General features: G+C 46.7%; 1 protein-coding gene across 1 annotated transcript in view; it reads left to right on the forward strand.

Moving 5' to 3' along the window:
* Positions 1-229: 229 nt before the first annotated feature.
* The window catches only part of LOC147463092 (uncharacterized), a 64,607-nt gene continuing 50,911 nt past the window's right edge, over positions 230-13,925 (forward strand). Inside the window, exon 1 of the mRNA XM_086487281.1 lies at positions 230-704. Within this exon, the coding sequence (XP_086343407.1) occupies positions 354-704 (351 nt within the window). The 5' untranslated portion in view covers positions 230-353. The remainder of the gene's footprint in view (positions 705-13,925) is intronic.

Genomic DNA, 13,925 nt, shown 5'->3' on the forward strand with positions numbered 1-13,925 from the left:
GTGCACATTGTGTATCCATAACCGTTTTTACGATTCAATATTGTGAGTTGATACACATTGCTTAGATTGTCCAGGGTTAGTGCATGTCCAGGTTTAGTTTTTGAGTAGACATCTTCAAGTGCGATCTCTCCGACCTTCATGCGTGAACTTGGGGGCCTTTGATCCCACTACCCCCTCAAATATAGGTGTTACTTAGTGTTGGGGTTGGGTGAGGATTCAGGAAGACCAGACTTCCAAGTTCCCAGGACAGAAATTGTACTATTCGCATTTTATCCAAGCGGAGTTGGGGAGAGAAATGTGTATGTGAGATACGTGTCTGAGAGAGAAAGAGAGAGAGCAGAGAGTGTGTATGCATGCCGCAAGAGGAGGCCGCTGTGTGTTGTGACGAAGAGAGAGGGGATCCCGAACATTATCGCCATCAGCACCACTATGGATTTCAACACAGAGCCTTCCCCGCAGAAGAGGAGGAGGTGAATCTAAATCTTGACAGTTTGGCAAGCAGGCGCTCTGCGGCAGTGAAGGAGGGCCTACGAGCCCGGATTTACAGCAAGCAGATGCTTTCGGAGGACGATACTGCTCATTCCAAGGTCTGGCACAGACGAGCTCGCATGGCAGCTTCTTGCAGCACAGCCTGCCGGCTTGCTTTGATCGTCTCACTGTTCGCTGTCGTTGCTGTTGCATGCTTCACACTCCCCATTGACAAGGTATGCTTGCGTTTGCATAATGCCTTTAAAAGCTGATAGACTTGCAAATGGCAAGATACCAAAAGACTTGCATTTGGATCTGCTACCGAGAAGAAGCTCAACTAGGTCATAGTGCATTATGTATGCGCACTTTGCCTGCAAGGAAAGTGAATTACAGCATGTGAGGGCGAATGCACAAAGCATAAATAGGATAGTTGTGATCGTCATCAGCAAGATACGTTGATCACAATTTATTGATGACTGTTATTCACCACAATGGGTCAGTTTCTTCCTGTCCTGTTATTACTGATTTATAAAGATTGTGTTTGTGTTTGTGCCCATGTACACACTTCTTATTGTGAGACGAATGTTAAGGTGGGCTATTTTAGAGACATGTGTCATTTTCTCTCAACCATAGTTTTTCCAAATGCCAATCAAACTTAAACGCAGGCGATTTGAAAGTATGAAACAAGTTTGACTCGGATCTCTGGGCCATTTTAAACACGACCTTAATTTTTGAACATTTTAGAAACATTTTGTAGCATTAAAGTCCAATTAACCATTAAGTATTAAAATCATAGTTACCAGGAACGGGAAACCGGAACGGCAACGCGGAACAAAATGCCATTCCTTGTTACAGGTACTCGCGTTTGAAACACGGAACGGGGATTCGGAACGGGAACTTGGAATGGGAACAGGGAACAGAGACCTGAAAACGGCCATTCCTTGTTACTATGATTAAAATAGAGCATTTGCAAGCGAGTAGCATGTTCATGGCAATATAACTTGATGCATCACAATGAATAATGGATCAATGATCTTTGTGAAAGAAACCCAATTAGGTGCGGAGTTTGAAACCTAGTGGGCATGATGGCATTTGGACAACGATTCACAGATTCAACAAGCAGTCTCACTTCATTCTGGTAAAGAAGACAGAGAAAGCTGATCACTTGGCCAAGCTGTTTGTCATAGAGATTGGCATGCTTGAACATGTAGTGTCAGATAGAGATCCCCCATTCACGAGCTTGTTTTGGAGAGCAATATGGGAGAATATAGGCAGTTGGCTTAAATTTTCATCCATAGACACCACTGAGATGCCTGTCGATGGAAGGCAAACTCATGACGCCGCTCCTCAATGCTAGTCAGCTCATGTCGAGCCTGCTGCATGTGCTCCTCCAACCAAGGACTGTCTGGGTGGTGCTTCTACATCCTCTGCAAGGAAATAATATCCCGTCGGAGACGCGTCTCCTCCTCCCCGGCTGCAGCCAAGCGAGTTGCCGACTCCTGGAGGAAGAAGCGACGAAGCTCAGTGAGTCCAGAGGCCACTCTACTAGTGGGGGTGTCCTGCGTGTCTAAACTCTCTATCTAAAGTGCCTCCACCCGCTCTCTAAGCTCTGGATCCAACAAGACCCTCTCAGGGATGTGCAACATCATACTCCCCCTCCTTTGTCTGTCTGTCACTGTGAGAATCACTGGCGCATGGTCGGGAAAAGTAGTCCTTGTCAAAATGCAAACAGATCCACCCATGTCAAAGAAGTGGTGACTAGCGTAGAAGCGATCTATCCGAGATAGCTTCACTCCTACTACTTTGCGGTCAGAGCGAGAGAAAGATAAGCCGCAGAAAGCCTGGATGTTGCCAAACATTAGTCTCCCTCAAGGTCATACATAGACGCTCTCGCTCCCAAGCTGCCAACTCAGCCTCGTGCACAGTAGCATGGCTACCTCCAATCCTGTTTGAGGGGTCCTCCAACATGTTGAAGTCTCCCTCAACACACCACTGCTCTGCATGCGGTAGAGACTACAATATGTGACCAGAACTCTGCTCATGCATTTGCCACATTGGGCGCATATATGTTCAGGAAGCCCATGAGGCAACCCTGAACCTGCATTGTAATCCATTGAGCCCTACCTGACACAATAATACCTCTGCCTACAATGGCATGCTGCCATAAGTCCGCACTAGTCACCCCCTTCTTGGATACCACCTGGTCCAAATGCAGCTGACTAAAATGTCTCATAATGACCACGCAAAATCTGACCACATCGTCTAATGCGGCTCTCACAAAGATGATGCTCCTGAAGCATAAGAATATCAATCACACCACCCACAAGGCATCGCTGAAGTTCCTAACACAACCGACCTCGTTGGCGCTGAAATTGGGGTCCACCTAATCCTTGCACATTCCATGAGACTATCCTCATGGAGTCGGTGAGAGAAAACCGATGTTGCAACAACAGCCAACCTTGCTATCTTCGAGGCCGGCTTGGATGAGGAGTAATCCGCATTCGAGCGACCCCGAGATAGACGTGATTGTAGAGACTGTCCAACCAAGGACCAAGAAGAGCATGGTGTTCGTGAGGCTACCTCCTATGTCTAGGAGTCCTCATGTATATATACATAGTGTAACTAAGTCAGACTTTGTAAATAATTAATTTATTTACGAGAAAAGAATTATCTAATTAGTTGTGTGCACACCAGAATAGACCTAGCAGTTCTAAGGCCTCAGGTGAGCCTAAATGCGGGCCACAACACCTCAGAGGGACCTTAGCAGAAATTACCCTGAAGCCCTAGTGATTGGGAAATCGGGTCTTCAGAAAGGGGTAAGCAGTAGCCTCAGATTTTAGGCTCAGAAAAATACGCGCGTTAGTACAAGCACATGAATGAGATGGGCTCCTTAGAACAGTGACCCTAAGGCTAATAAACCTAATAAAGCTTTAGGGTAAGTTTTGTTAAGTTAAATTTAACGGTCCGTGCCCGGGTAGGTGGCCGGACAAGTGTGAACAGGTAAAGGCGGTGCAGTGCCCGTGCGGCATTGCGCCGGCAGACCTTTGGTGTTCTCATAAAAGAATCATTGGTAGCATTTGTTAGTTAGTTGCACATTTTTAATTAATGAGCTAGAAGTTTTTAAAGTCAAAAGTTGAATGGTTTTTAAGTTTTTAAAGTAAGTGTGCCAAGTGGCACACTTACCAATGCAAATTAACTCTCTCTCACTCTCACTCTCACCCTCTCTCTCTTCCTAGCGCCTCCTCTCCCTGATGGCTATTTAGGAGCCCCCCTCCCCCATTTTCAGGGTTGGCAGTGCACCTACCCCCCCTAATGTGAGCGTGCTCTACGCGGTGGAGCCCTCCATTGAAGCTTGAGAGCAACCCCTTGCGACATATGTGGTAGCCTTGTGTTCCCATTGTCAAGAACAAGGGATCTCACAGTCATAGACACCTTCTGGTGAAGTTTCATCGCGAGAAGCTGCCGTAGACGCTCTCTTAGCAGAGTGCGGCTGCTGTAATTCTCTGTTTTCAGCCCCTAATCACCTCGATTAGGGCTGTTTTCAGCAGATCAGCCATAGAAATTCTCTTCTCTCTCCTTATCCTAAGTCTACATCAAGTTTGGCGCGATTCCATCGCGAAGAAGACCTCTGTTTCGGCGTAGGGGTGTGCACAGGTAAGAATTTTAGGTTATGTGCAGAAAATTACAGCAAGTATGTGTGTGTGCATTTTGCTTGTGTCTCTTTTGTGTTCGATGCATGAATGAATGAGCATGAAGGCAACACATAACGGAAGATGGACTCTCGTCTGTGAGAGCTTCCGATGAGTTGTTTCGGAAGATAGACTCTCTTTTCGAGAGCTTCCAACCAGTCTCGCAGAAGAGGGGAAATCCCCTAAGCAGTAAGAAAGTGGAAACACTTTCTCAGTCAGTAGTCAGAACAGAACAGAAGAAAGAATAGAGGACGGGCGTATGCCACGTTCCTGTGCTTGTAAAGATTCTCCTTTAGTAATAAAGATATTCTCTTTATGGGCGGGGACCAGCCCATCTTCTGGTCCCCATTGAAGTGTCAAGTTTTCTCGCTCCCTCTAATTCTCTTGAGTATTTGAAGTGCAATTAAACGTCAGTTTACGCTTCCGTATTTTTGTGACAGTGGTATCAGAGCAAGTTCCTCTCTCTCTTCCTGAAGGGATTGACGACTCTTGGCAGACTGCAGAAATGGGAGGACGCGAGATAGAGTTCTCTCTCCTTCAACAGCAGGTGGAAGAGTTGGAGAAAGCCCTCTCCCATCCAGAAGTCCAAAAGATTCTCCATACTCTTGAAAAAGGGAAGGAGAAAATGCCGATGGGGTCGGGAGAAATCCCGCAGAACCCAAAGGCGCCACAACCAAGAAAAGATCCTTTGATTAGAACTTCCCGCATGCACGAGAGGCAGAAGAAACCTCCAGAACGTCATGTGCGGTTTAATCCAAAAGTTCAAGAGCAGGATCCCCCTGATTCCCCTCAGTTCTCTTTCATGAAGGATGTGGAAGACATAGTTTCTCCGGAAGACATGTTTCTCGACGATACGTCGCAGCAAGAAGTACATTCAAGGGAGATATCTCTCTCCTGCTGAGTTGCGAACCTACATTAGTGAAGGAAGATGCTTCAAGTGCGGACAAGTTGGTCATATGAAGGGTGACTGTCCAACCAAACCTCCACAACCACCCTCTTCCAATGCAGTCCCAGATGTACAGGGAAATACAACCAAGGATGGAAAAGAAAGAGCTCTTCTCAAAGCATGGGGTAGTATCAACAACCAGCGGGCTCTTATTTTGTTTGACCCTGGTGGTACAGACAACTTCATCTCTACCAAGCTAGCTGACGACCTGAACTTGCAGCCCAATCGTTTTGGAGTCTCTATTCAAGCGCAATCTGCTTTCAAAGGGCAGAACTCAGACTCTACTCCAATCATAGGGAAGTTGAATCTAAAGGTCGACGACTACAAGGATCAAGAGTCTTTCTTACTAGCTTCACTTGAAGGATGCGATGTTATCTTGGGAATGCCTTGGCACTACAAGATGCATCCCATTCCTGACTATGTTTAGAAAACCTTATCTTTTGCTCATAAAGGAAAGGAGTATCTTGTACTTGCAGATGCAGGTGATTGGCGTATTCCTATCGCCAATCACATTGCCATCAAGAAAGAAATGAAAAAGTGTGTTTCAACGTACTTGATTTTTGCAAGAGAGAGAGATGTGTCTGTTTGACAACTTTCTTCCTCTTTAGAGCAAAAAAGACTTAAGTTAATAGAAAGATATAAAGATTGTTTTGCAGATGAACTTCCAAATGAACTCCCACCTTCGCGACCTGAGGATCATACAATTGATTTGATCCCAGGAAGTTCTCCTCCAAATCAGCCCCCTTATCGAGTTAGTCTAATGCAGCAAGAGGAAATTCTCAAGCAGGTTAACGAACTTTTGGAGAAGGGCTTAATAAGGCCTAGTACTTCTCCATATTGTTCACCTGTCTTGCTAGTACAGAAAAAGGATGGCACATTCCGCATGTGCATAGACTATAGATCTTTAAACAAGATCACAATCAAGAATCGATTTCCAATCCCTTGGATTGACGACATTCTTGATAAGTTACAAGGAGCCAGTGTCTTTAGTCGTATAGACTTGAAGAGCGGTTATCATCAAATCCGCATAGCTCCTCAGGATGTGCATAAGACTTCATTTATAACAACCTTCGGGTTGTATGAATTTCTAGTGATGCCTTTTGGGCTCACTAATGCACCAGCTACATTCAACAGAATGATGGATAGAATCTTCCACCCATACAGAAGCTTTACAGGCGTTTTCTTTGATGACGTCTTAATCTTCTGAGAGACGGAAGACGAACACTATAAGCATCTCGCCTTAGTGTTTGAAGAATTACGCAAACACAAATTATTTGTGAATGCTAAGAAGAGTGAGTTCTTTCTAAAAGAAATCCACTATTTGGGCCATGTAGTATCTCACAACCAGGTGAGAATGGACCCTGATAAGATTCAAGCAGTTGTAGAATGGCCTACGCCAACTACAGTACATGATGTACGAAGTTTCCTCGGCCTGTGTTCTTATTATCGGCGTTTCATTCGAGCTTTTGCCGCGATAGCAGGTCCCCTCCATGACCCGACAAAGAAGCGGATTCCATTCCATTGGGGGTCTGGGCAAAAACAAGCTTTCGAAAAGCTTAAGTATCTACTCAGTCACGGACCTGTTCTCACCAGCCCTGATCTTCGCAAACCTTTCGAAGTATACTGCGATGCATCTGGAGATTGTGTAGGAGCAGTTTTGAACCAAGAGGGTCACGCGATAGCCTATGAAAGTCAGCGCCTTAAAGATGCAGAGTTGCATGTCTCCATATACGAAAAAGAGCTAATGGCAGTAATTCATGCTCTTTCCATTTGGAAACACTATCTATTAGGAGCTGATTTTATTATCAAGACAGATCATCAAAGTCTTCGCTACTTTCTCACACAGAGAAAGTTATCAGAAAAGCAGATGAGATGGGTCAACTTTCTTTCAATGTTTCATTTTCAGATTTTACACACTTCTGGAACAAAGAATGCAGTTGCAGATGCTCTCTCCAGGCGTCCAAAGATCAATGCACTAACAACAATTTATCATGAGGAACTAGAATCTCTCAGCGAGATGTATCCTCAAGATCCAGACATCGCCACAATTTGGGCAGATCTTCAAGCTGGTCACCCAAAGCCACCTTATTCTATCAGGGATAATACACTCTATCGTCAACAAGCAATATGCATAGCTCAGCCCTTACGACAAAAGGTGATGGATGAAGCACATAATTCACCTTATGCCGGGCATCGGGGAATTGCTTCCACCACTAGTGCCCTCGAAAGGTATTTCTTTTGGCCAACACTCCGTGCGGACATTGAAAAATATATACGTGAGTGTTTAGTCTGCCAAAAGGTAAAATATGACAAGACATAAAGTTTATGGCAAGCTTCAGCCGCTCCCTGTGCCTAACACGCCATGGGAAAGTATTGCCATGGATTTTATTACGGATCTTCCTCGATCCAAGAATGGAAATGATGCAATCTGGACTATAGTAGACAGATTCAGTAAGCAAGCCCATTTTCTTCCAGTAAAGAAGATGATCAAAGCTGATCACATGGCTAGAATATTTCTAGCTCAGATTTTTAAACACCATGGATTGCCAAAGACTATTGTCAGCGATAGAGATCCCCGCATGACTAGTCTATTTTTGCAGGCATTGTTCAAAAACTTGGGAACTAAGCTTGATTTTTCATCAGCTTATCATCCTCAAACAGATGGTGAAAGCGAAATCGTTAATGCCACTGTTTTAGATCTCCTCAAGTGCTATGTTTCGGAACGACAATCCGAATGGGAACAGTACTTACCAATAGTTGAGTTTGCGTATAATAATACCATACATTTCTCAACTGGTAAAGCCCCTTTCGAAATTATTTATGGAAAGCCACTCTTACTTCCTATTATGGTGACCAAAGAAAACATCTTCGCCGCAGATGAATTTGTGCGCAATATTGATATTGCCCATCAACAAGTAAAGCAAGCGATTCTTCGTACTCAAGAGCAACAGAAGAGAAAAGCAGACAAGCACAAAAGGAATCTCAATCTTGAAAAAGGACAATATGTCCTGCTTCGGTTTGAGAAAGCTAGATTGAAAAAGCGGGTCGGCAAAGGGAAAGTTGTGTCAAACTTTCCCATAGATTTTACGGCCCTTTCAAAATTACAGATAAAGTCAATGATGTGACTTTCAGATTGGATTTACCTTATAATTGGCGAATCCATAATGCTTTTCATGTCAGTCTCCTCCGACCCTATGTTGGACCTCCTCCAGTGGCACCCGTACAAGAAGATCCTCCTGAAGTCGAAGAGACTGAGGAAATCCTTCAACCTGGACAGATAATCCACCACTCGGAGAGACAACTCAAGTCGGGGAGTCTACATCGAAAGTATTTAGTCATGTTCAAGAATTACACTCCTTTAGATGCAAAGTGGATGACTGAGTCCGATCTCAAGGACTACCCTGACATCTTGCACAGTTATGTTGACGCTCTACAGTTGAGGTCAACTGTTTAGAACCAAGAGGGATGTAACTAAGTCAGACTTTGTAAATAATTAATTTATTTACGAGAAAAGAATTATCTAGTTAGTTGTGTGCACACGAGAATAGACCTAGTAGTTCTAAGGCCTCAGGTGAGCCTAAATGCGGGCCACAACACCTCAGAGGGACCTTAGCAGAAATTACCCTGAAGCCCGAGTGATTGGGAAATCGGGTCTTCAAAAAGGGGTAAGCAGTAGCCTCAGATTTTAGGCTCAGAAAAATACGCGCGACAGTACAAGCACATGAATGAGATGGGGTCCTTAGAACAGTGACCCTAAGGCTAATAAAGCCTTAGGGTAAGTTGTGTTAAGTTAAATTTAACGGTCCGTGCCCGGGCAGGCGGCCGGACAAGTGTGAACAGGTAAAGGCGGTGCAGTGCCCGTGCGGCATTGCGCCGGCAGACCTTTGGTGTTCTCATAAAAGAATCATTGGTAGCATTTGTTAGTTAGTTGCACATTTTTAATTAATGAGCTAGAAGTTTTTAAAGTCAAAAGTTGAATGGTTTTTAAGTTTTTAAAGTAAGTGTGCCAAGTGGCACACTTACCAATGCAAATTAACTCTCTCTCACTCTCTCTCACCCTCTCTCTCTTCCTAGCACCCCCTCTCCCTGATGGCTATTTAGGAGCCCCTCTCCCCCATTTTCAGGGCTGGCAGTGCACCTACCCCCCCCTAATGTGAGCGTGCTCTACGCGGTGGAGCCCTCCAATGAAGCTTGAGAGCAGCCCCTTGCGACATATGTGGTAGCCTTGTGCTCCCATTGTCAAGAACAAGGGATCTCACACTCATAGACACCTTCTGGTGAAGTTTCATCGCGAGAAGCTGCCGTAGATGCTCTCTTAGCAGAGTGCGGCTGCTGTAACTCTCTGTTTTCAGCCCCTAATCACCTCGATTAGGGCTGTTTTCAGCAGATCAGCCATAGAAATTCTCTTCTCTCTCCTTATCCTAAGTCTACATCAAGTTTGGCGCGATTCCATCGCGAAGAAGACCTCTGTTTCGGCGTAGGGGTGTGCACAGGTAAGAATTTCAGGTTATGTGCAGAAAATTACAGCAAGTATGTGCGTGTGCATTTTGCTTGTTTCTCTTTTATGTTCGATGCATGAATGAATGAGCATGAAGGCAACACATAACGGAAGATGGACTCTCGTCTGTGAGAGCTTCCGATGAGTTGTTTCGGAAGATAGACTCTCTTTTCGAGAGCTTCCAACCAGTCTCGCAGAAGATGGGAAATCCCCTAAGCAGTAAGAAAGTGGAAACACTTTCTCAGTCAGTAGTCAGAACAGAACAGAAGAAAGAATAGAGGACGGGCGTATGCCCCGTTCTTGTGCTTGTAAAGATTCTCCCTTAGTAATAAAGATATTCTCTTTATGGGGGGGGACCAGCCCATCTTTTGGTCCCCAATGAAGTGTCAAGTTTTCTCGCTCCCTCTAATTCTCTTGAGTATTTGAAGTGCAATTAAACGTCTGTTTACGCTTCCGTATTTCTGTGACACATAGCATGGTGGACTCCGCGTGTCAGCAAAAAAGTGCACCACAATGTGTCTACATCTTGCTGTGTCTGGAGGTGTAACCGAGAACTTGGGCAACGACCACAAAGTCTGTACGAAATCTGTCACCCCCAAGTCTCCCGTGTGATGAGAGAACTCAAGAGCCTAAGCCTGAAGCTGGTCCATCACTGTGTCCAGAGTCCACTCAGACTGGTCTCTGGCTGCTGGCACACAGAGGGAAAGAGAAACCAACCGTTGTGTCCAGGGCCTCTATCCCTCTAGTTGAAAGAAACAAAATGTGGACTCTGAAGCAAGCCGCCTCAAAGTCTGGTGAAGAGTCGCCGAGGAAGTGTGTGAAGTCGTAGGCGAAGAAGTCCCACCGGCGACAGATGTCGAAATTCGTCAGTCCTCGAGGGATTGCAGCAAAGGGTGATATCTGCAGCAGAAGGGGGGTCCGCAAGAAAGTCTTATCTCGCTCGGCGGCTCGTGGCAAAAGCGCTGCCAAGAGACTTGCTAGCAGACGATGAAGGTCCCGCCCCTTGGGCTGGCTGTGAGGCAAGAACGGGAGAGGATGATGGAGCAGGGGGGCTAGTGGGTAGAATGGAAGGGGGGCGGTAACGTGGAGAGGCGGAGGAGATGGAGCCGGGGGGGGGGGGCAAGGTGGTGGGTGGCACGGGGGGAGGAGGGGTTGTCGGTGGAGAAGCTAAGGTGGAGGGGGTATCTGTTGCCTTGTCATGCTACAAGGGGTCGAAACGGTTCCCTGTGGGAACGCACTGCTGCTAGCCTGGCGTAGGACGATCACCAAGGGGGACCGAACTGGCGCGGTGGTCCCTGGCGACGACGACCACGGACCTATTGCCATCCCTCCTCTACCCGGGCACTAGTGTCGGAGGAGGAACTTGCCTGAGCTCCTCATGTCTCTGTCTCCTGTGTCTGGCCAACCTAGGAGGCCGGGTTTGGGTCTGTGCTGTCACGTGCGCATCTAACCCTATGTGTACGTGGACAACTTGACAACCTGTTCCTACTGCCAGGGTTTAGGAAGCCTAGGAAGTGTTCTGGCACCCTTGTGAGGCACTTAGAGTAGCTACATACCCTCTGATTGCACAACCCATTGCATTAGCATCACGATATAGTACCTAGCATGAGCATTTTCTACCTATGGTTCCAGTTTCCGACCTCGCGTGTGAACACCTCTAATAGGTCATTTTTTACTAAGCGACTTTTCATTTATCCTTGTTGGAATGTAGGTAGGGCAAATGGCCAAGGGAACTATAAAAGAAACCCATTGGGCACTTAGTAGAAACAGAAGACAGATGAAGGCATCAGTACACAAGTGAAGAAGTGCAGCAGAGCCAGTCCTTCCAACGTTTCTCAAAAATCAGCTAGCGTTTTGGAGCAGACCTCGGCATTTTCAGCTTTTATCAGCTTTTTCAGTTTCTAGCCCTAGCCTCGTGAGAACCCGCATCCATTGGTTGCAGATCCTGCAGATCCTCGCCAGTTTCCCTTTCAAGACCCAGATCAGCCTAGCATTTTCAGCTTCAGCAGAATTCAGCCAGCGTTTTGCAGTTCAGCCCATATCAGCCAGCGTTTTTTCTTTTCAGCCCTTGCACGACACGGCGGTTGCAGATCAGCCCCGCAATACCGCCACGATAGCAGATCCATAGCAGAGCATCTAGCGTTTTCAGTTTTTAGCCTTGAGGCAGTTGTCATCGACACCATTGTCGTTGACATCGTCATCGTCATCGCAGATCCCTATCTTGACGACGACACCTTCGTCGTCATCGTCACACTCACCATCGTCGTCGTCAACTTTGGCATCATCATGTACCACAACATCTAGAAGCATTGTACCAGACATTGTGCAATCTAAAGCAAATACCTCTCTAGCAATAGAGAGGGGGGCCCTTGGAGGGGGGTTTGGGACCCCATCTGATGTCGTCTCTCTCTCTCTCTCTCTCTCTCTCTCTCTCTCTCTCTCTCTCTCTCTCTCTAGCACTCTTGCACACTCACTTAGTTCGCATTCGACTCGTGTTTTGGTCATTGCACATTCTCTCGTTAAGTCAAGGTAGGCTCTCCCTTCCCGTTAGTAAAAGGAACCTTGAGCACCCAGTGATCACTCATCGTGAGCCATACACCATCATTCACTTCCGTTGCACATTAGATGTGCCGAAGGTTGGGCCTCCTTCGTTGACAGGCCTTTGCTAGATGGCCCATCTGTTGACAAATGAAGCACTGATTCGGGAGGCCTGGATACTCCACATTCTGGTGGAGCCAACCACCACTCTCCCGAGGTAGTAGAACGACCTTCGGGAGGGTGTGGGTGACTCGAACCAGAATGCGTATTGTAGGTATACCAGCTGACTTGGCAGCTACAGAAGCTGCCGTGCGAGGTGTCTCCAAGACAATCCCAATCTCTGAACGAATCGTGGAAAGGAGCGGGAGGTACTCTCTTCTCAGACCCGTGAAGTAGATTGAGATGGGAAGGTCTGCCTCCTCAACAAGAACATCGGTAGCCGGATCAAATCCATGGCGCCATTGTCGAAAATGAGCTCTAGCTGCTCGGATGGCCAGGGGGCTCATCTCAAAGACCGTATTGCCATCTCGGAAGTCTCAAACTCTATCTGATAGTAGCTGTGCCTGAGAAGCTGAACATTGATGATCTTGCCCACCTCTGCTAAAAGCGTGCCTGGAGGAGATTACGCAGGATGCAAGGGAAAGCAGGTGCTGGCGGGTGGTAGGGCTAGGGCAGCGCGCAGGGGCACGCGCCGCGCAAGGGGCGTGGGTGGTGAGCAACGAGCGTTTCGTTCCACCCTGTTCCAGACAATATTTCTTAGAGCATCTTCCCGAAGATGATGTAATCATCTGGATGCAGAGCACCACAACATAGGTGCAGGCATTGGAGAGGAGGTTCCATGCTCTCTACTTGAGACATGTTTCCCTCTTTCTCTAGATCTGTTCTCGTGCTAGCTGGAGATACCGCTAGAGCCTTTCTTTCGCATGAGGCTAGGGCAGCCCATGTGGAGACTGTGTCAGTGGTCTCTTGTGCAGGGGCAATTGGCAGTATCGGTAGCAATGGAAGTTGTGTTTACCTCGGGTCTAGCGGTGAGGCATGTCAGGTATATGCTAGGACCACCCTTGGTCACTTGTATGAGCAGATTTTTATGAGCATGGAGAGCCTTTCCCAAATCTCTCTCTCTCTCTCTCTCTCTCTCTCTCTCTCTCTCATTCTCAGATATCCTGTCTCTTTCTACCTCATTGTTCTCTCTTCTCCATAGGTCCCTTGTTCATGTATGTGGCATTGCAGGTGTTCTATTTCAAAGTCGATGTGTCCTACGGATCATCAGCCAGTTCTTGTCTACATTGCATCTTTCGCTGCCACCTTTGACATGGTATCAGAGCCCTAGGTGTCATGACCACCTTGATGCTCGGATTGGGCTGATCCGGTGCCATTTTGGACTTGATTGAGAGAGAAGAAGCTTGCTGTTTTTTCCTGGTTTTCTCCAAGTGTGGGGCAGATTTAGATATGCAGAGGCTATGGATTCTTGTCTAGGAATTCCTTGCCTCTACCCTGGTTTACCCTGACCTCTCTTCACCGAGGGGAACCCGATGGAGGCTTCAAGATGTTAGTAGTGCTGGATTGCTTTGGTTTTCCTAGATGGCGTCATGTTGCCGTGCCTTCCTCCGGCAAGGGGAGCAAGCATGCGGTTGTTAGATCCAGAGGGGAAGCTATTCATTTCGAGCTTCTTCTTCAGAGAGCGAGGGGAAGCTATTCATTTCGAGCTTCTTCAGAGAGCGAATTGTTTGGACAACATTAGGATCTTCTTTCTTAGTTATCGAGGAGGTTTCTATGGTTGTGTTTT

This window comes from Adiantum capillus-veneris, chromosome 2 (genome assembly GCF_014529385.1).
Source record: "Adiantum capillus-veneris isolate H3 chromosome 2, ASM1452938v2, whole genome shotgun sequence".
Taxonomy (NCBI): domain Eukaryota; kingdom Viridiplantae; phylum Streptophyta; class Polypodiopsida; order Polypodiales; family Pteridaceae; genus Adiantum; species Adiantum capillus-veneris.